The sequence below is a fragment of the Monodon monoceros genome, unplaced genomic scaffold, assembly GCF_005190385.1.
Source record: "Monodon monoceros isolate NGI ecotype Baffin Bay Population unplaced genomic scaffold, NGI_Narwhal_1 Super_Scaffold_15, whole genome shotgun sequence".
Taxonomy (NCBI): Eukaryota; Metazoa; Chordata; class Mammalia; order Artiodactyla; family Monodontidae; genus Monodon; species Monodon monoceros.
The window spans coordinates 35,754,680-35,774,066 of record NW_021703771.1 but is presented as its reverse complement, the minus strand read 5'-3'; the positions used below and the strand labels follow the sequence as shown (position 1 = coordinate 35,774,066).

At 45.0% G+C, this 19,387-nt stretch overlaps 1 protein-coding gene across 2 annotated transcripts in view; it reads left to right on the top strand.

The window, feature by feature from the left end:
* Positions 1-6: 6 nt before the first annotated feature.
* The window catches only part of PREP (prolyl endopeptidase), a 136,681-nt gene continuing 117,300 nt past the window's right edge, over positions 7-19,387 (top strand). The window contains exons 1-2 of one of the 2 annotated variants that reach the window (XM_029223820.1): positions 7-116; positions 5,216-5,290. In XM_029223820.1, the coding sequence (XP_029079653.1) occupies positions 72-116; positions 5,216-5,290 (120 nt within the window). In that variant the 5' untranslated portion in view covers positions 7-71. Of the gene's footprint in view, positions 117-5,215; positions 5,291-16,004; positions 16,117-19,387 lie in introns of those variants that run through there. The other variant, XM_029223821.1, reaches the window with a different exon arrangement.

Sequence of the window (19,387 nt, the reverse complement as noted above, 5' to 3'; positions counted from 1 at the left end):
GCCTCTCCCCGCGGCCCGCCCGGCCACCTCGCGACCGCTCCGGAGCCCGCGCCGCCCCCGCGCCCCCGGCCATGCTGTCCTTCCAGTACCCCGACGTGTACCGCGATGAGACCGCCGTGAGTACCCTCGCCGCCCCCTGCCCTCCCCTCCTGCCCTCCCCTCCCCCTCGGCCTTTGTTTGCAAGGCCGGGCGGGGGGCGCCGGGCTCCTCCCTAGCCGAGGGGGCCCTGGTGGCGGCCCCCCTCCGCCTGCTGGCGGCGGAGTCGGTGGTCAGCCGCCGCTGGGCCGCTTCCTAAGGAGATCAGCGGGGTCAAGGGCAGACGCCCAGGTGGTAATGGGCATCTTAAGGGAGCGGGAAGACAGAACGTGTCACTGCTTTTTGACCGGAGGAGGCTCTGGCTTAAATATGGTGGTAGGAAAAAGTGTGTATGCGTGTAGGTGATGTCCAATTATAAAACAAAAGCAAACTTTTTCAACTCACAAATTAAAAATACTTAGAGTTGAAGTTCATTCATTCGATTTTAAAACGTGTATCGAGCGCTTCCCCTGCTCTTGGCCGAGCGCTGGGCGACGGGCGCTGGGGATGCAGGGCCGGGCCGAGGTGGAGTCCTGGGGAAGGTGGAGCAGGGCCCCGAGCTGTGGCAGTGTTGATCCGAGTGTTCCTAAACTAGAACAGGAGTTGGTGGGCGCGAGACGAGGTCTTCGAAGGGGAGAGGATGGCCTTTTAAAGAATGAAGTTTTGCCTAGTGCAGGGGTTAGCCACCGTTTCCTTCAGCTGTAGATGACCTCAGGGTCACTGTTGAGGTCCCCAGGGTGGAATTCTGGGCAAACACTTTTTGTGTGTGTAAAAATTAGTTTGGCATTTTAAGAACTGGAGTAAATCCAAGTGTTGTGGGCATGATTCTGGTAGGAATAGCCAAATTCTTCAGATTACTTAAAATGGAATCCAAATAAAAAAGATTTTTGTATGATACAGTTCTAGGTTTTTTTCTGTTTGCTTTGACCCGATTTATGCCAGAAAGTCTGTACTTTAAAGCAGTCTCATTTGGGGATAAAGGGTACTGGGGCTTTAGAGTAAAGGACGTATTGTTTTAAATTAAGATTCCCAAGTGACACTGATGCATCCATGGTTTCTTTGACCTGTGGTCATCTGGTAACCATGTTTTCTCAGCCGGTTCAGCTGCTTGCTTATTAAATTTACTCTGACGCCCAAGAAGCTCTATCCCTGTGGTTCAGAGAGTTGTTTCCTTTGTGTCTGGGAGTAAAGTGATCCAGCCAGAATGGAAAAGAGGAAAGACCAAGTAAGAAGAACTGAGCGCTAGTTCTGGTTCTGTCACTCACTCGCTGGATGCTCTTTGGCAGATCACTTACCTGTTACAGGCCTTATCTCCCATATGTGAACTATTAGGGCCGGCTTGGCTAATCACAGAGCTTACTTGCTGCTGTAGTAAGAATATCATCATTCATTCATTCATTCACATGATGGTCCAGCCCTGCAGTGTAACGGACTTTAGTAATGGGAAGACATGAATATCTCAGTTTGGTTCTTGAGAATCCTTGAGTTTTCAGGAGAGATTAAAATTATAAAGAACTATTATGTGGCTTGATAAGTGCTGTTTTAGATTTGTTTTGTTTTATTTTTAAAGGTGGGGTTGCTTCTTGCTTAGTTTTTCCCCTTTTCGGGTTACCAAAATCCTACAGTTCACTTCTCTGTGTTTTACAGTTCTGGAAAGGGTTAAGTGAGGATTTTTTGAAGACATCAGAAAGCTTATGAAGAATTAACTTGAAAGAGTATACCGTGGATTTTAATACTCTCCGGTTCCTTTTCATCAGAGCACTCATGATCGACCTCAAGGCCAAGGAGATGTGGTTCTGGTCCAGCCTGGACCCTGCTCTGTGGATCCCAGTGTATTTATCCCAGCCCTGATAGCCTGCATGGAGTATCTTTTTCCTGTGACAGAGTCCTGATTACTAACCCTAGGCTTGACTTATGCATTTGCTCAAATTGTAGTCTTGATTTCTAGGATGGGTTCGTTTCTCTCCAGCAGGTGCTAGAGATTGCTGTAGCTCTCTGTCTCTCTCCCTTGAGCATCTTCCAGCTACGTACTGCACAGTCTCCTGCTGAACTGTGGGGTTGGAGCATGCAACCCTTTGTGGTGGATTTCTGCTTTAGTGAGCAGAGTTTTGGAAACCTTGCCATTCCACTGTAATGCCGTTGCCCATCCCCCCCGAGAGTGTTGCCCTCAGGGAATTCGGGCCTGCTACAGCAGTTAGAAGAAGGTATAGGGTGAGTGGAGAACACAGAGGAGGATGAGATTAATTTGGTTAAGGTAGAAAGGACATTTCTGGCGTGTGACTTAAAGTCATCGTTATGTAGGGCTGTACAGTCATGGAATTGCATTTGTTTTAGGATGGCAGGAAGGCCAGAATATCCGTGGGTGGATGAGCTTGGAAGGGGGCTGGAAAGGGAAAAAAAAGAAAATGGGGCCAGGTTTGATGGGCTCTGCGTGCTGTGTGTACAAGTCTGCACTTCATCCTGAAGGCAGCAGGTGAGCTGTTGAACAATACAAGTGAAATATTGAACAGTAACAGTGTCTTATCAGGACTCTATTTTTAAAGCCTCTCGGGAAAATAAGGCATGGTTTGCAAACTTAAATCAGATGGGAGAATCAGATACTGCACAACTTGAGTTCAGGGGATGTAGCTATGAGATCACCCCATTTGTAGGGTATCATCTTGTAAAAGAAAAATGTAGGGAGTGGGCGGGATGGAGGGAGGGCACTTGGCTCCTGGGATTCTCCTGGAGAGAATCAGTTTCTTGTCCTGGTTAAAAATGTCGGCTTAATAACTAACTTCAGTCTGCTTTAGATGGCGATGGGGCTGTTTGCTCAGAGGTAAACACCATTCAGGAGGCAGTCCAGTGTAGGATACACTGGGTTCTGAGTCAAGGTCCAGCTGTGCACCTGCCAGTTCAGGACTGGCCTGCTTCATTAGCCAAAGGTTGAGTCCACAGGCTTTGAGGTCGGCTCAGGGTGGGTCACAGTCCTCCCTCCCACTTATTAACAGTCTGACCCTTGTCAATTGCTTTAATTCTCTCCAGCTTCAGTTTCCTCATCTGGAAAAATGAGTTGGTTAATAACCTCCCAGTGAGGACCAAATCAGATAACGTGGCTATGGCGCAGTGTTTAGCTCACGGTAAATCTGTGGCCTTCCAGTCTCTGTGAATTGCATTCTGTAGTCTGGAAAATAGGAATATCATCATCTCTCTTACAGGGTTGCTTTAACGCATCAGGTACAACAATATGGATATTCAGCAAATGTTCATTGCTTTGGGTCTAGCACTTGGCAACACCTTCACTTAGCCATAATACTAAGATGACTTGCAGTTCATCTTCTCCCCTTCTTTATGAAAAGTTAAGTCTTTGGCTATGTCTGTGTTCTAACGGCATCATAATCGAGGAACATTTTTTAAGTGTCCGGTCTGTCCCCTCCAAGGAATATTTGGGGAAAAGCTGTTGGCAGCTTGTTTGGAGTCACAGCGCTGATTCTGAACTCTGTATGGCCCTGGGCGTGTTGCCATCTTGTGCCTGACATCGCTCCTAAAAATACTGGATTGGAAGATCTTTCACAACTTTAAATTTTTTTGATTCCTTATTGACAGAGAAAAAGATGGTTGTTACTGTAAGCATATTTTGTAACCATTCCAAGGTGTGTAAAATGTAAGACACTTGCGGATGAGAAGAAAAGACAAAGCTTTTCTTCAGCGATGATAATCAGCTAAAATTTAGAGAGGCTTTTGGTAAGGATTGAAAATTGGTAATTTTAGGAAGACTCATCTGGAAGGCTTTCGTCTGATTTTGTCAGTTGCACTTGTCAGTCATTGTTTGCTGAGAACAGTTCCTGTGTTCCACCTGAACTGCCCGTTCTTCCAGGTGTGCATTTCCCCAGGTGCTCTCCTCTGGCACCAGATGAGGACAGATGCTGACCCCTTGCAGAAAGCCTGAGGTTTGAGGCTTGGGGGAGATTCTTCTCAGTTGGCCAGCAGTCACGCTGAAACTTTGACCAGCAGTAGAAACAGCAGGTTTTCCTTTTCCAGGAGAGTGTTCTCTTTCCTTCGGAAATAGCCCTTACATTTTGGTATTATAGAACAAAACAAGGAGACAGATGCAAAACTCATTGGAGGCACTGGTAGTCTTCTGGACAACCTCATATAAGAAGCCTTAGCCGGAATGTTAATGAGTTGTTGAGAGAGACTTGACTGGAAAGACGTTGTCCATGTGGTTTCATTTGATTAGATTAATCACGTGAGTATGAAATGGAGAGGTTCTGCAGTGACATTTACCTGTGGATGGTTTCTTTAGGCATCATCACCTGGGGAGTGGCGACTCCCTGTCATTCTTCTGGTCTCGTTCCATCTCTGAGGGCAGGCCCAGGAATTTGGTTTTTCAGAAGCTTCCACGTGGTTCTGAAGATAAGCTCCTGTGAGCGCTCCTGGAAGTGTCCCCTCAGTCAGGCCCTTCTTGCACTCGGCAATTTTATTCATCAAATATCAGGGTAGTCCCAATGCGTGAGGCCTTTGTGCCTCCTTTCCTACACAGTGAAAGAAAGCATTTCATAACAGTGCACTAAACGGAAGAAAAGCTTCAGTTTTAGAAACGTTCTTTTATGGCATGTAAGTCAGCTTTCTCAGCTGACGTCACTTAGTATCATTGCACATTAGTTAACTTGCTTTTTGGCAGTTCAGACTTAAAGGCACAACGGGTCATATTGTACATTGTAGGGAGATTTTCTAATCATCAGTCAGCTTAGCAAGAACAGGGCAATGCACTCGTGTGTGGTGGCTCCCTCCCAAGCGTGCCCTTCCGGCATCCCCACTGCATTGTGTAATTCTGTGCTTTGCTACGACAACACGTTTTCAAGTTTCTTTAGCACAGCGGCAGGCCTTTGTTTTGTGTTGTACAGATGGAGCGGTTCCTATTCTGACCTTTCATCTTTCTTCCCTCTCTAGCTAAAACGTTCTTTTCATGAAGGGTGGCTTGACACCTTTGAGAACCTGCCAGCTTTGGTTCATGTGGTAATTTGGGCAGACACGTTGCCAGTGAGCCAATTGGGCTGTTTCTGACTGCCCCTTTCCTATCTCTGTACCACATTCGGAAAGTAGTAACTTACTTGGGATTAGACACTAGTTATCTAATACCATATTTTGTCTTTTGCAGGTACAGGATTATCATGGGCATAAAATCTGTGACCCTTACGCTTGGCTTGAAGACCCAGACAGCGAGCAGACAAAGGTAAATTAGGGTTTATCATTAAAGATAAGGCGGGGAAGGGTAAGCTGTGACAAAGCGAGAGAGAGGCATGGACATACATACACTATGAAACGTAAGGTAGGTAGCTAGTGGGAAACAGCTGCATAGCATAGGGAGATCAGCTGGGTGCTTTGTGACCGCCTAGAGGGGTGGGATAGGGAGGGTGGGAGGGAGGGAGACGCAAAAGGGAAGAGATACGGGAACATATGTATATGTATAACTGATTCACTTTGTTATAAAGCAGAAACTAACACACCATTGTAAAGCAATTATACTCCAATAAAGATGTAAAAAACAATAATAATAAACACAAGGCGGCCTTTGTAGCTCAGACCAAACCCTAGACATCAATAACCGTGGCGTTTCCCTTCTGGTATCATCCTGTGTTGTCTGCAGTGAGAGGGTGAATAGACATGTTGATACTACCACTTTTCTGTGAAATGATTCATGGGAAAGAGGTGAAAGCATTTTTAGTCCCATAGAAGATCACGTAACTCTTTTGAATAATGTTCATGGTTTATAGGGACACTAATGAACCAACTATTTGAAATGAAAATATTTGAAAGAAGGAAAACAGAATTTTACCAAAGGAAAATGAAAACCTACAGAAAAATTATGTGAAGGAAAAAATTGCCTAATACATTTTCTCCAAAGGAAAGAAAATCGTATATATTTAAGAAGTACCAGGTCCTGAAAACTGAATGCTGGTCATATAGATTACTTATTGATTTTAATGCAACAACAATAAAATTATAAGAGAACTAAATTCTAAGCATCTTCTTATATTTTATAAGGGGGTGGGGGGAGAATTTTCTACTCTGTGTAAAAATATGAAGCTTTCCTATTCTTTTGGAGAAACGTAGTATTTTGAGCTGAAGTCTCATTTCGTTAATGAAGCTTACCTCTAAGTGCCATGTCCCATGGATATTTTTTCCTCCTTGGAGTGCCCAAGACTTGTCATTTGAGATTCATTATTTACATATACTCTATGTGGTTAAGTTTGCTTGGTTGAGGGAATAGTGTTTCTCCAGTCCACTCTGAGTTCCTTGACTCTTTTATTTATAGCCATGCTAACTTAGTATGTAAAAATATGTATACAATTTCTAATGTGCTCAGCATTCCAGAAGTTTATTTGAGCTTCTTTAGAATCCCAGAGTACATTTCCCATTAAAAAAAAAATGTTAATGCATGCTGAGTAGTTCTCTAGGCCAGCTTCTAAAAGCCTATGTCTTAGCTGCTCTTATATCTTGTGGTCCCTTGCCACCGTATATACCAGTGTTCTCTGGAGAACTGAACTCAGATTTCCAAGGCAGTTCAGAATTTCCAGGAAGGCATTCCCTTCTGATGTGGACCTGGCTAGTGGAATCGGGATTCTCTCCTTGCCCATCCCCCATCCCCAACCCTTTCACACTCCCTGGTCAGTGGGGTTGCAGACTCCACCTCCTTCATGTCCTTAGGGAAAAGCTTCACCAGGAACGGAGTGGAGGGAAGGGCTTAGCCAGGCACGATGATACATGGAAGAGGAGAAAGTAGAGGCAGGAATCAAGTCTTTCTTCATTTCCGAAGCACTGGCCTGCCTGCTTTCCTTTCTGCCGCTCTCAGCTGTTCTTCGTGGCTAGCATTTTTCTCCTCCTCTGCCCACTGCAGAAACTCTTAAAACTTCTTCCCTGTCCTTTCCCTTGAAGTAAGCACACCACCATTTTGAGATTTTCTAATGGTTTTTACTTCTGTCTATACTCCCTCATTCTCACCCTTTCCTGATTCCCTTCAAGAAAGACAGAGGTCTCCTGGGTGAGAATGATTGGTATTTGGGTTTTCATTTTCCTTTGGTGAAGCAGTGGGTTATAGAGGTTGATGGGTAGCCATCCCCAGGTGAGAAACAAATGGGTCACTTGAGGGGCAGGCGAAGGCTCCAGCTTCGCAGGTAGGCTAAGCGGAGCAGGGAGCAGGTGTGGGCCGCCTCCTCACCTCCACTCTGCCACAGATGACCTTGACCATCCAGCTTTAGGCTGAGCTGAGACAGGGATTGAGCCTGGGAATGGAGAGTCACAGGCAGCTTCACAGCCTGTAATGGAGGGAAGGAGACGAACTTCCTGTGCATCGCTGGAAAACTGTCCCCAAGGACTGTCTCTATGACGATTACTTTGTCTGAGATATTGGGTACAACCTGGATTCCTTCAGCCTTTGATGGTGATTGAGTGATGCAGCTGTGTTGGAACGACTCAGTTTTTGTTTACGTGTTAATGGATGCATACTTTGCTGTTCCTTAATTGATGATGGCTGGTCCTGTGGTTGACGAGCCACTTACTAGTAGATGAAACTTTGCTAATTGATGATCTTGCAGTCAATACTGGATAGACGCTAATGACACTGACGTATGCACTGTTATTTTTGTGGTATACATTGATTGGTTGTTTACTATGTGCAGGGCACTTCACTGGTAGTTTTGCATACCCTATCCCATTCAGTTCTCAAACTCTGACATAGGCCTTTTTATTTTTCCCATTTCACCGATGAAGAAATTGAGTTAGAGTGATTAAGTAACATGTCCAAGTTCATGTAGCTAGTAAGAGTGGAACCCAAGCAGTCCAGTGGAACCCAGGCAGTCCACATTAAAGAAATGATAAAAGATCAAAGACTCTGGGTGTAATAGCTTTGGAAATGCAAGCTATAGGGATATATTCATGTCTGTGCTTGCTGTGGGACTCTCTATGTCCTCCTGCAGGTACCCTTGGCTTCCCCCCACCCCCCTCCCACACTGACCTTTTCAGACGGTGTACCTCAGGTGTCAGAGGGCTTTGCAGCCCGTGCCTTCCCCCTGCATTCTCCATACACACCTTGCCCAGTCCCCCCTAAACAGCCTCGTTATTGACGCGAGCTAGTTGTCATCTGAGATCTGATGAGTGAAGTTTCGGTCTCAGACTGAAAAGACAGAGTGTGTTTTTCTAACGCTCAGAAGAGCAGCAGGAACATTTTCTACTCACAGTGAGAGGCACGTACACACAGGTGTATTAGCCATACCTTGGTGTAAAGGAAAATCTTCACGTAACCTCTAAATCAAAGAAAAACTGCTTGTTACATTTTCAATAAAAAACCAGCCCGGAAGTGAGGAACATTGATAGCTCATTTATACTAAGATCTGAAATGCTGTCGTTAAGTCTTTGATTTAATCTAGTATTTAATATAGGTTATCCAACTCTGAGAGTTCCTGGCATTTGAGGCTTTATCCTTTATAAAAGAATCTCAGAGCAGACTTGTAACTTAGAAAATTCTCAAAGACAGTGGTGGTGGGGACTTGAATCTGGGTGAATTCTTTCAAGCTGTGAAGGCCCACGTAACCCTATTTTATAGCAAATGTTCCAGTTTGTAGAAGATCCTACACAACTCAGTTGTTTCTTTGAGGTCAATTCAGGCTTTGTAAAGAGGAAACAGTGTTTTCAGCACTGCCCAGTAGATGATATAATGTAAGCCACGTAGATAATTCAAAGTTTTCTAGTAGCCACATTACGTAAAAAGAAACAGATGAAATTAATTGTAATAATTTAATCTAGTATACTCAAAATATTAACATCTCAACATGTAATGAATATAAAATACTGTTAAGATATTTTACATTCTTTTTTTTTAAAGTAAGGTTTCAAAATCCAGTGTATATTTTATACTTATAGCATATATCAGTTCAGACCAGCCACGTGATCAGTTGCTCATTTGCTACATGTGGCTAGTGGCTACCATTTTGGACAGTGAAGATAGGGACCAACCTTTCTTGTGAATATAGATGTAAAGACTATAAATAATGTTAGCAGGTTAAAAAAAAAAAGCAGAATTTGTCACAGGAATTCAAGAACAATTTAATATTATTACATTCATAGATTAAGTAAACCTATATTCTATAATTAACCTAGTTAATATTTTAAGAATTAAAGAAAATCCAAAGCTAAAAATAGAAATAACTTTAATAAGATAAATATTCAAAACAATCTAAGCGCTAGGCTGGAATATCTCTGTCACTACTATTTTTGTATGTTTGCAAAGCTTTGACCAGTGCGATAAAACATGAACTGAAATTTGTACAGGCGAAAATAAAATTATCATTAATTATAGATTCTGTGATTATGTGTCTAGAAAACCTCAGGGAAACAACTGAAAACTTTTTAGAATTAATGCGTTCAAGTGACGTGAGTATGTACCAAATAAACGTAAAATCAATAGCAATGATGAGAAATCAACCCATCTGATAGCAAAAAGCAAATACCTAAGGAAGAAGAGTTTTCAGGCCTACTGGGAGAGTACTAGTGTCACTTCAGAAATAGGGAGATCTAGAAAAGGGCCAGTTTGGGGCATTATTTTTTTTATTTTATTTTTTGCAGTACGCGGGCCTCTCACTGTTGTTGCCTCTCCCGTTGCAGAGCACAGGCTCCAGACGCGCAGGCTCAGTGGCCACGGCTCATGGGCCCAGCCGCTCCGCGCCATGTGGGATCTTCCCGGACCAGGGCACGAACCCCTGTCCCCTGCATCGGCAGGCGGACTCTCAACCACTGCGCCACCAGAGAAGCTCCTGGGGCATTATTTTTAATAGTGAAAAATTGGAAATCGCCATTTCCAACAATAGTTTAGTGTTTTAAGTCAAATCTGGTGGATCTGCTTAACGAAATAGTACATGCCTCTATTAAAATGTTGGGCTGTAAAGATTGCTTTCTAAGTGAAAAAGTGCTTAAGGTAGAATATGAAGTGGGAGAAGGATGCAAGATTGTAGTGCTCCCACTGATTACAACTTTATAAAGTATGTGTGTGATTCTAGGAGCATCTGTATGGAAATACAACCTAAACAGTAATAAGATAAAGGGAAGGCTCTGGGTTAAAAGCCCTTTAGACATCTCGTAAGTGTGATATACTCTTGAGGTGTCTGAACCATAGTGAAATCTCACTGGGGTAAATGGGACACCAGGGTAACCTTGAAAGTTTTCAGTGTGAGATGGCAGAGAGGGAGGTTTGCAGTCATTAAAAAGGATTTGAAGACAGATAAGCAGGTCCCAACAGGTGGTCAGTCCATACTTCCCATTCAGCAGGCTCTTCCCTGGTGGAGCAGTGGTTAAGAATCTGCCTGCCAGTGCAGGGGACACGGGTTTGAGCCCTGGTCCGGGAAGATCCCACATGCCGCGGAGCAACTAAGACCATGCGCCACAACTGCTGAGCCTGCGCTCTAGAGCCCACGAGCCACAACTACTGAAGCCTACACACCTAGACCCCGTGCTCAGCAACAAAGAGAAGCCATCACAATGAGAAGCCCGCGCACCGCAACTAGAGAAAGCCCGCGCATAGCAAGGAAGAGCCAACGCAGCCAAAAATAAAAATAAATCAATCTATTTAAAAAAAAAAAAAAAAAGCTTGTCCTTTGCAGGTCATGGAAGGAAGTGTGTAGCAGCCTTGATGCACACCGATATTTTGACACCGAGGTAACTTGAGCCTCCAGACTACTAATAGCAAGACACCCATCCCCCACCCACTGACAGTAATGTGCATGTGATTCACTTCCTAATCTTTAACTTCCTAAGTTTCCTGTGGGACACAAACAAGTGAACCCCAAACCCCACACTCAGCCTTAGCTCTTTGCAGCCTCTTTCTTCCTCTCAGTTGGTGTCCTGGCCCCTTTGGGTGTGCCCTGTTCAGATCTCATTTCAGATACTATCACGGGCCATCTCCTCTTTTCCTGTCGATAAGCCACTCTGCATGCCCCTCCATGCAGCTGATAGCCCTTCTTCCTTTGTCCTGTCTCCCATCAATATAAACCATTCTCTTCGTGATCAGCAGCAGCCCCATTGCCAAATCCAGTGACCTTACCATGGTCCTGTGTTCTTCACTGTGCAGGTGGACCACACGCCCTGGGGAATAGTAGAGACTTTTATGTCACCAGCAAGGGGACTGCTGTGCCCCCTCAGCTTTGCATTGCCTCTCAATCCCTTGCAGTTTACGGAAGCAGCCGTCTCGCTGTCAGGTCCCTGTGAGAGTACCGAATGCGTATTTCTTTCCCCTGGCCTCCCCGTCCATCGTGGTGCAGTCAGTCCACGTGGCACCATCTGCGCCCCTCTTTTATAGTGAGAAATTCTCTGCATCCCTGGGCTTGGTTTTGCAGCCCTAAAGTCCAGATAGAAGCAATGTCCTTGTAGCCTTTTGAAGAGTCTCCCCATTTTACTCCATCGTATTGTGGCTTCAGGCCTCTTGGTTGAATATTCCAGAACTTGTTACTGAGTTAGTGAAGGGGGAGATACAGAAAGGAAAAATTTACACCTTTCACGAGATAGCTGCTGTCATAAGTCCGGCTTCCACAGAAGCTCTGTCCTGGGGCTTTGGTACAGGAGGTAAGCAAATGTAGAATACCGGCTGCAGATATCAAATGACTAATTTATTTTTCCCTCTCTGAGAGCTGCCTCAGGCAAAAGGACAGTAACAACAGCTCCATCCCTGTGGATCATGAGAGAAGAACTCTTAATAGGAACCAGCAAAAAAAAAAAGAAAAAAAATTGTTTTTATGTTCAGTCCTTCTAAAAACTTACATCACCATTCGTTTCAGAGAGGATCAAAGGAATACAGAATGTAGGTCTTTTCCCCCACACCCCATTTGTCTGAGTAGTTGGGGGTCGCCCATTACACCTGCTGAGAAGGGGCTGTGAAGGTAATCAACAGAACAGTCCCTCAGTCTTACAGGTAAAGAAGCTGGAAACGTCCCCTTTCTGCCCGCACTGTTCCCTTCCTTGGCAGGAAAGATTTAAATCTCAAAGGACTTCTGATCATCTCTAGGGTATTTAAATAGCCTAGGATTTCTGTGTAGGTATTTTAATGTCACAGAGGTCGGCGGAGAACAAAGTTGAGGGCAGTCGACACCTTTCCCTGGGATCCTTTCTGCCTATCCTAATATGTGGTTTTCTTCTTTGCTTGCTTGCTTTTGTTTTTGTTCTTTGAGGTTAACCCTAAAAGCAGGTAGCGTGAGGAGTTGCTGCTCTGTGCTGGTATCAGTCTGGCCTAGATCTCCCTGGGCGGTGTGCTTTCCTAAAGTGGGGCAGAGCCAGCGTGGGCAAGAACTGGTGGGGAGCTGGGTGAGCCACGATCCTTTTGTCCACTTGCATTTCCCCCTCAGGCTGTCAGGCCGCAGAGGCAACCGTGGAAGCTTGCTCCCAGGACTTCCACTAACATGAAGGGCCAGTTCAGTGTCTCTAAGCCAACAGACAGCAGATGAAGCTGACTGGGAACTGAGGAATACTGCATATAATTAACAGCATAGGAGACTTTAGGTTTTGGGTTTGGTTTATGGTGTTCTTTCGAAGACTTCAGGACAAACTGTGAATATCCTCTTTTTAAGTAGTTCCTTCATCCTGTGAGTTTCCAGGCGTTTCCCATGCCACCTCTGTTGGGAGGCAGGGTGGAGAAACAATATTTGCCAGATGGGAATAGAAGTCATAGCCCTTGGTCTTTCATTTTCTTGGCCTTTGAGCACAGCCAGCTACCTTACCTGGGATTCCTTTTCTTCATCTATAAAATGAGTATAGTCACGCTCAATTCATCTAGCTCCAAGGTTTTAATGACACCCAACTGAGAAAATGCATGTAAAAATTCATTTTCCCCACACAGCAGAGCTCTGTACAAAGATGATACCTCCTGGGCGCTGCTGCTTCAGTGTTTTGAGATGCAGACCTTCAGCCTCTAGTCCTCTTATTTGCTTACTCAGGATGTTGAACTTTAAAGACGCCTCTGTCTTTTTATTTTCATCCACAAAATGAAGCAGGATTTTCCTTTTGAATTCTAGTTTTTTTAGAAAAAGATACTTAAATTCTAAGCATTGAATTCCCCACACCTCCGCCAACGGAACTGTGGCATCTAAGTATGGCTTAGTTGTTTTAAAGGACGACGACTGAACTAGGCCAAACATTACCTTAAAGCTATTTGGTAGTGCCTCTTTTAATTGGTGTTTTCTGAACCCACTGGCAAAGCTGGCCTGTGAAACGCCCTGCCATCCATTCATTAATGTTTCATGTAAGGACCTGGATTGAGAATTACTACTGTGTTGTTCCTCCTCTAGGGGAAACAGGAAATGCTCTAGGTAAGTCCGTTACCACATATCATCTCAATCTGCAAGGCGTCTCAGGTCTTAAAGGTCTCACCACCTCCTACAGAAATGTCTGGCCTTATGTATGTTCGCAAACATACTTCTGATAAATCCACAGTTGAAATATGTATTTAGAGAATGACATCCTTTTGATCTGTGCATGGGGTAATTGTCAAAAGTATGATAGAATTTGCTGGTCCTGGGCCATCCTCTTTTCTAAGCAGTGCTTTCCCTTGTCTTTTTCTGTCTTCTTTCTCTTGCTTTCTGTAATGAGGTTTTTGAGGCAAGCAGTAGAAATGAATTCTGGCCATGTTAGGCAAATAAGGAATTCATAGCAAGGATATGAGGCCAGCTCCTGGGATGCACTGAGGGCCAGGCTTAGAGCAGGCAGGAACCAGACAGTTGTGGGACTCCATGGTGGGAATTTCCACTTTTCACCCAGCACTGCTGATGGCATCAGTGATTACAGTGATCTGGCCCTCTGTCACTTGTTCAAGTGACTGCATCCCAGGAGAGGGAGTTTTGATTGGCCAAGCTCCAGATGTGTGCTCACTCCTTGGCTGTACTGTGACAATGAAAAAAGATTTGGTAAAAGCCTTAGGGACCCTCTTCGGCTTCTGTAGTGGCAGGACAGCTATGTGAAGTTAGTATCTCACTACGCAGGGTAGAGCCCTGGGGAGGAGAATGGATGCTGGCTGGCCCTAATGCCATAGGTCCACTGGTTTCATTCCCCTTCCTTCTCCATATGTGCTCATGCCCTCCCCTTCTTCCCCTGTCCTGGGTTTACCAGTGTGCCCACTGCACCAAGCATTGGGTTAAATGGGGGTGAGGAGAGGGATGTGTTGTCATGAGCAAGACAGATGTGGCCCATGCTGGCCTGGGCTCACACATCAGCCTAGGAGACCAGAGATTGGAGCTGGGCGAACCACTTAACCTTTGAGCTGCTAGAGGTCAGTGCCGAAAGGAGGCTGAGCCACATCTTGAGTAGAGGCTGGGAGTCTTGCCCCATTTGTTCACCACCAGGGAAAGCTCCGTTTTAGAAAAGCAGACCCCAAACCATTGATGAAATTCTTAAGGTGCTTGTGTACATTTAACATTAATATTTTCCCCATAGGCAGCTCCTCGGCTTTGGTTCCAATAATCTACATGTCCTCTATGAGAAATGCTGATATCAGACATGGTATCTTTGGGAAAACAGTTATTAAAGAACTAACAACTAAAGAACAAAGATAACTGACTTTTCTGAGCCTCTTTCTTTTCTCTTAGGTATCTGGAATCCATTCACCAGCCCATGCTGCCATGTCCAGGGGGAAAGCATTCAGTCATAAAAATCACCTGGGTATTTGTTAAAAATAGACATGCCCAAGCTCTACTTCTGTAGCATCTGATTTGGGTAGAAATCTGTTTCCCAATCACCTCACCAGGTAATTCTTAAGACCCAGAAGGCTTGGGAAAACTGCCCTAGAGAAAGCTTAGACATGATTAGAGAACAGTAATAACACCTTTGATTTATATAGCGCACTTTCAAGGAGTTAAGGTTCTCATAGATGCCTCACTTGTTCATAGCGTCTTTGTAAATTAGAGGGACAGTGTTTGTGATTCTAATTTTCTCATTGGGGGAAAACAAGGCATGTGTCACAATAAAGACTTCTGGGTCTCTCCTGTATAACATTGGATGGCACTCTGGCCATTTGGGTCAGCTCTCTATTTAATCATGCACAGCATTCTCTGGAGCTCCAGTTCTGCCTGTGTAAAATCTCATACCCTTCTTGTTTTTATCCCTGCTGGCACTGCCTGGTTCAGGCATGCATTGCCACCGAGCTAGGCATTCAGTAGCTTCCTAACTTGTCTCCCTTCTTCCAGAATTTTTTTCTGCCCTGTTCTCCCCAGCGCTGATGAGAACCCTTCAAAATCTTGGAACCTGTTTATATTCATTTAATGAACAGCTTTAGAGGTAGAAAGACAGGTTTGAATCTTAACTCCACAATTTTATCAGAGTTGTGACATTGGTCATGCTTATTAACCTCTCTGAGCTTCAATTTTTAAAAAAACTTTTTTTACATTTATTTTTGGCTGCATTGGGTCTTCATTGCTGTGCATGGCCTTTCTCTAGTTGCGTCGAGCAGGGGCTACTCTTCGTTGCGGTGCGTGGGCTTCTCATTGCGGTGGCCTCTCCCGTTGTGGAGCGTGGGCTCTAGGTGCGCGGGCTTCAGTAGTTGTGGTTCTCGGGCTCTAGAGCGCAAGCTCAGTAGTTGTGGCACACAGGCTTAGTTGCTCCGCGGCATGTGGGATCTTCCCAGACCAGGGCTATAACCCACGTCCCCTGCATTGGCAGGCAGACTCCTAACCACTGTGCCACCAGGGAAGCCCCTAAGCTTCAATTTCCTGATTTATAATCTGGAGAAAACTACTGTGTATTGTTGTGGGTAAAATTAAGTGATAATGTTTTGTTTTGTTTTGTTTTTTTTTTTGTGGTACGCGGGCCTCTCACCGCTGTGGCCTCTCCCGTTGCGGAGCACAGGCTCCGGACGCGCAGGCTCAGCGGCCATGGCTCACGGGCCCAGCCGCTCCGCGGCATGTGGGATCTTCCCCGACCGGGGCACGAACCCGTGTCCCCTGCATCGGCAGGCGGACTCCCAACCGCTGCGCCACCAGGGAAGCCCAAGTGATAATGTTTTTGAACCGTGGAGCAGAGTGGTCGACACAAGTAAGTGCTTAATAAATGCTTGCCATTGCATTTATTATTAAATAGTTTAAATAGCACAGGAACCAGCTGCTTGATAATTTAAAAGGCCTCATCTTTAGAGCTATTTGGGACAAATTCTTTTACTGCAATTATTTCTTGGGCTCTGTTTAGATCTCCTTTCTTTTTGGATCAATTTTAGTCATCTGTATTTCCTAGAAAATTGTCCATGTCATTGAGATTTTAAAATTTACTAACAGGGGATTATGTGAAATAGTTCTTATAATGACTTTACTCTCCTTGTTTGTGTCTCTATTTGTTTCTTGGGTTTTTTTTGGCTGTGCTGGGTCTTTATTGATGCGTGCAGGCCTTCTCTAGTTCCAGCGAGCAGGGGTACTCTTCGTAGCGGTGCACAGGGTTCTCATTGTTGCAGAGAAGGTGGCTTCTCTTGTTGCAGAGCACGGGCTCTAGGCACGTGGGCTTCGGTAGTTGTGGCCTGCAGGCTTGGTAGTTGTGGCTCGTGGGCTCTAGAGCGCAGGCTCAGTAGTTGTGGCGCACGGGCTTAGTTGCTCCGCGGCATGTGGGATCTTCCCGGACCAGGGATCAAACCCGTGTCCCCTGCATTGGCAGGCGGATTCTTAACCACTGCGCCACCAGGGAAGTCCCTGTCTCTCTTTCTTTATTATTTCAAATTTCCAGCATCTGTAAGTTCTCTCCCTTTTTTGATCGGTTTAGCCAGCACTTTGGTTGAATGCATGGGAGTTTTTTGGTTGCTGTTTGTCTTTTTAGAAAGAAATGGTTCTAGGCCTTGTAAGTTGTACTCTTTAATTTTCTAGCTCATTAATTTCTTTTTATTTCGCTTTGTTACTTTAAAACTTTTTGGTTTGAACGTTTAGTTAAATTTCACTCTTTCTCATTGGTGGATCACCTTTTCCAGGCTTCCCTACCCAGCCCTTGGGCAAGCTTCTGGTGGATTCCTCCCCTCCTAGCCTGCCCATGCTTGGCCAGCTGAGCGGCTCCTGGAAGAGCTGTATCAGTCAGGACTCTTGACGAGCAGCACCTGAAAGCCAGCTCACTCTAGCTCATATAAAAAAAAAAAAGGAGCTGAGTGGCTCACGTAATTGAAGATCAGTACATGCCTTTAGGCACAGCCTGAGCTGGGACTGCACATGACATTTCTGGAAACCTGTCTCTCTTTGTCTCTTAGGTCATCTGCTTTTCTCTGGTTGTTTTGTTTTCTAGCAGCCTCTCCCGCATGGTAGGGAAAGACGGGCCTTGCCCCTTCAGGCTTTACACAGTCCTGACAACCCCAAATCTCATAAGATTACTTCTCCTTCCAGTGTTCACCCCAGTCCCTGAAAAAGGATTCTGGTTACTTAGCCTGGGTTCATAGCTACGTTATTGACTGTTACATGTAGAGAAGAATTGGTGAAAGACTCTGCTTATGAAAATGAACAGGGTTTACTTATGTGAAGAATGTAGAAAGGAGTTAGCATAGTTAGAACACAGAGGTATCGCTAACATTTTCTATGACATTCAGCGTAAGCTGCCGGCACCCAGAAATGATAAAATCTGATCAAGAGAGAGGGTAAACCCCAAGCTTCCCGCAGTCGTAACTCATTTTCCAGGCCCAGCCTTTTTATTTGGGTACAGAGCACCTCCCCTGGGCCAGATGTACCTCATCAATCACAGTGTGGGCGCTGTCCTTCAGCATATGGCACACCCAGGCACCAACACCATCCCCCGAGCCTGTTCCAGGTACACTCCTGAATCCGTACTGTGGACTAGATCAGGTCAGCTGCCCCAGTGTGTGTGGGATTCATGAAACAAAGCCCTTAGATCAGCCTCGAGCCTCATCCTGCATGGATGTCCTGCCTGGCTCTGGATCTTGGGGAGAGGTACTCTGATGGCTAGCAGAGGTCACACCTCAGCCACTCCACCCCCAGTCTATCAGTGGGGCTTCCTAAAGGTACCGAAAAGAAACAGATCTCAACTCGAAGTGTTTTTACCACATTCTAAGAACTTTAATTCTTTCTTTTTTTAACATCTTTTTTGGAGTATAATTGCTTTACAGTGGTGTGTTAGTTTCTGCAGTATAACAAAGTGAATCAGCTATATGTATACATATATCCCCATATCTCCTCCCTCTTGCGTCTCCCTCCCACCCTCCCTATCCCACCCCTCTAGGGGGTCACAAAGCACTGAGCTGATCTCCCTGTGCTATGTGGCTGCTTCCCACTAGCTATCTATTTTACATTTGGTAGTGTACATATGCCCATGCCACTCTCTCACTTCATCCCAGCTTACCCTTCCTCCTAACCGTGTCCTCAAGTCCATTCTCTACGTCTGTGTCTTTATTCCCGTCCTGCCCCTAAATTCTTCAGAACCATTTTTTTTTTTAGATTCCATATATACGTGTTAGCATACGGTATTTGTTTTTCTCTTTCTGACTTACTTCACTCTGTATGACAGACTCTAGGTCCATCCACCTCACTGCAAATTACTCAATTTCGTTTCATTTCATGGCTGAGTAATATTCCATTGTATATATGTGCCACATCTTCTTTATCCGTTCATCTGTCGATGGACACTTAGGTTGCTTCCACGTCCTGGCTATTGTAAACAGAGCTGCAATGAACATTATGGTGCATGACTCTTTTTGAATTATGGTTTTCTCAGGGTATATGCCCAGTAGTGGGATTGCTGAGTCGTATGGTAACTCTTATTTTTAGCTTTTTTAAGGAACTTCCATACTGTTCTCCATAGTGGCTATATCAATTTACATTCCCACCAACAGTGCAAGAGGGTTCCCTTTTCTCCACACCCTCTCCAGCATTTCTTTCTTTCTTTCTTTATTTTAGAAGATGTTGGGGGTAGGAGTTTATTAATTAATTTATTTATTTTTGGCTGTGTTGGGTCTTCGTTTCTGTGCGAGGGCTTTCTCTAGTTGTGGCAAGCGGGGGCCACTCTTCATCGCGGTGCGCGGGCCTCTCACTATTGCGGCCTCTCTTGTTGTGGAGCACAGTCTCCAGACGCGCAGGCTCCGTAGTTGTGTCTCACGGGCCTAGTTGCTCCGCGGCATGTGGGATCCTCCCAGACCAGGGCTCGAATGCGTTGCCCCTGCATTAGCAGGCAGATTCTCAACCACTGCGCCACCAGGGAAGCCCTCCAGCATTCATTGTTTGGAGATTTTTTGGTGATGGTCATTCTGACTGGTGTGAGGTGATACCTCATTGTAGTTGTGATTTGCATTAAGAACTTTAATTCTTAATGTTTTAGTTTTTCTTATTTTTCA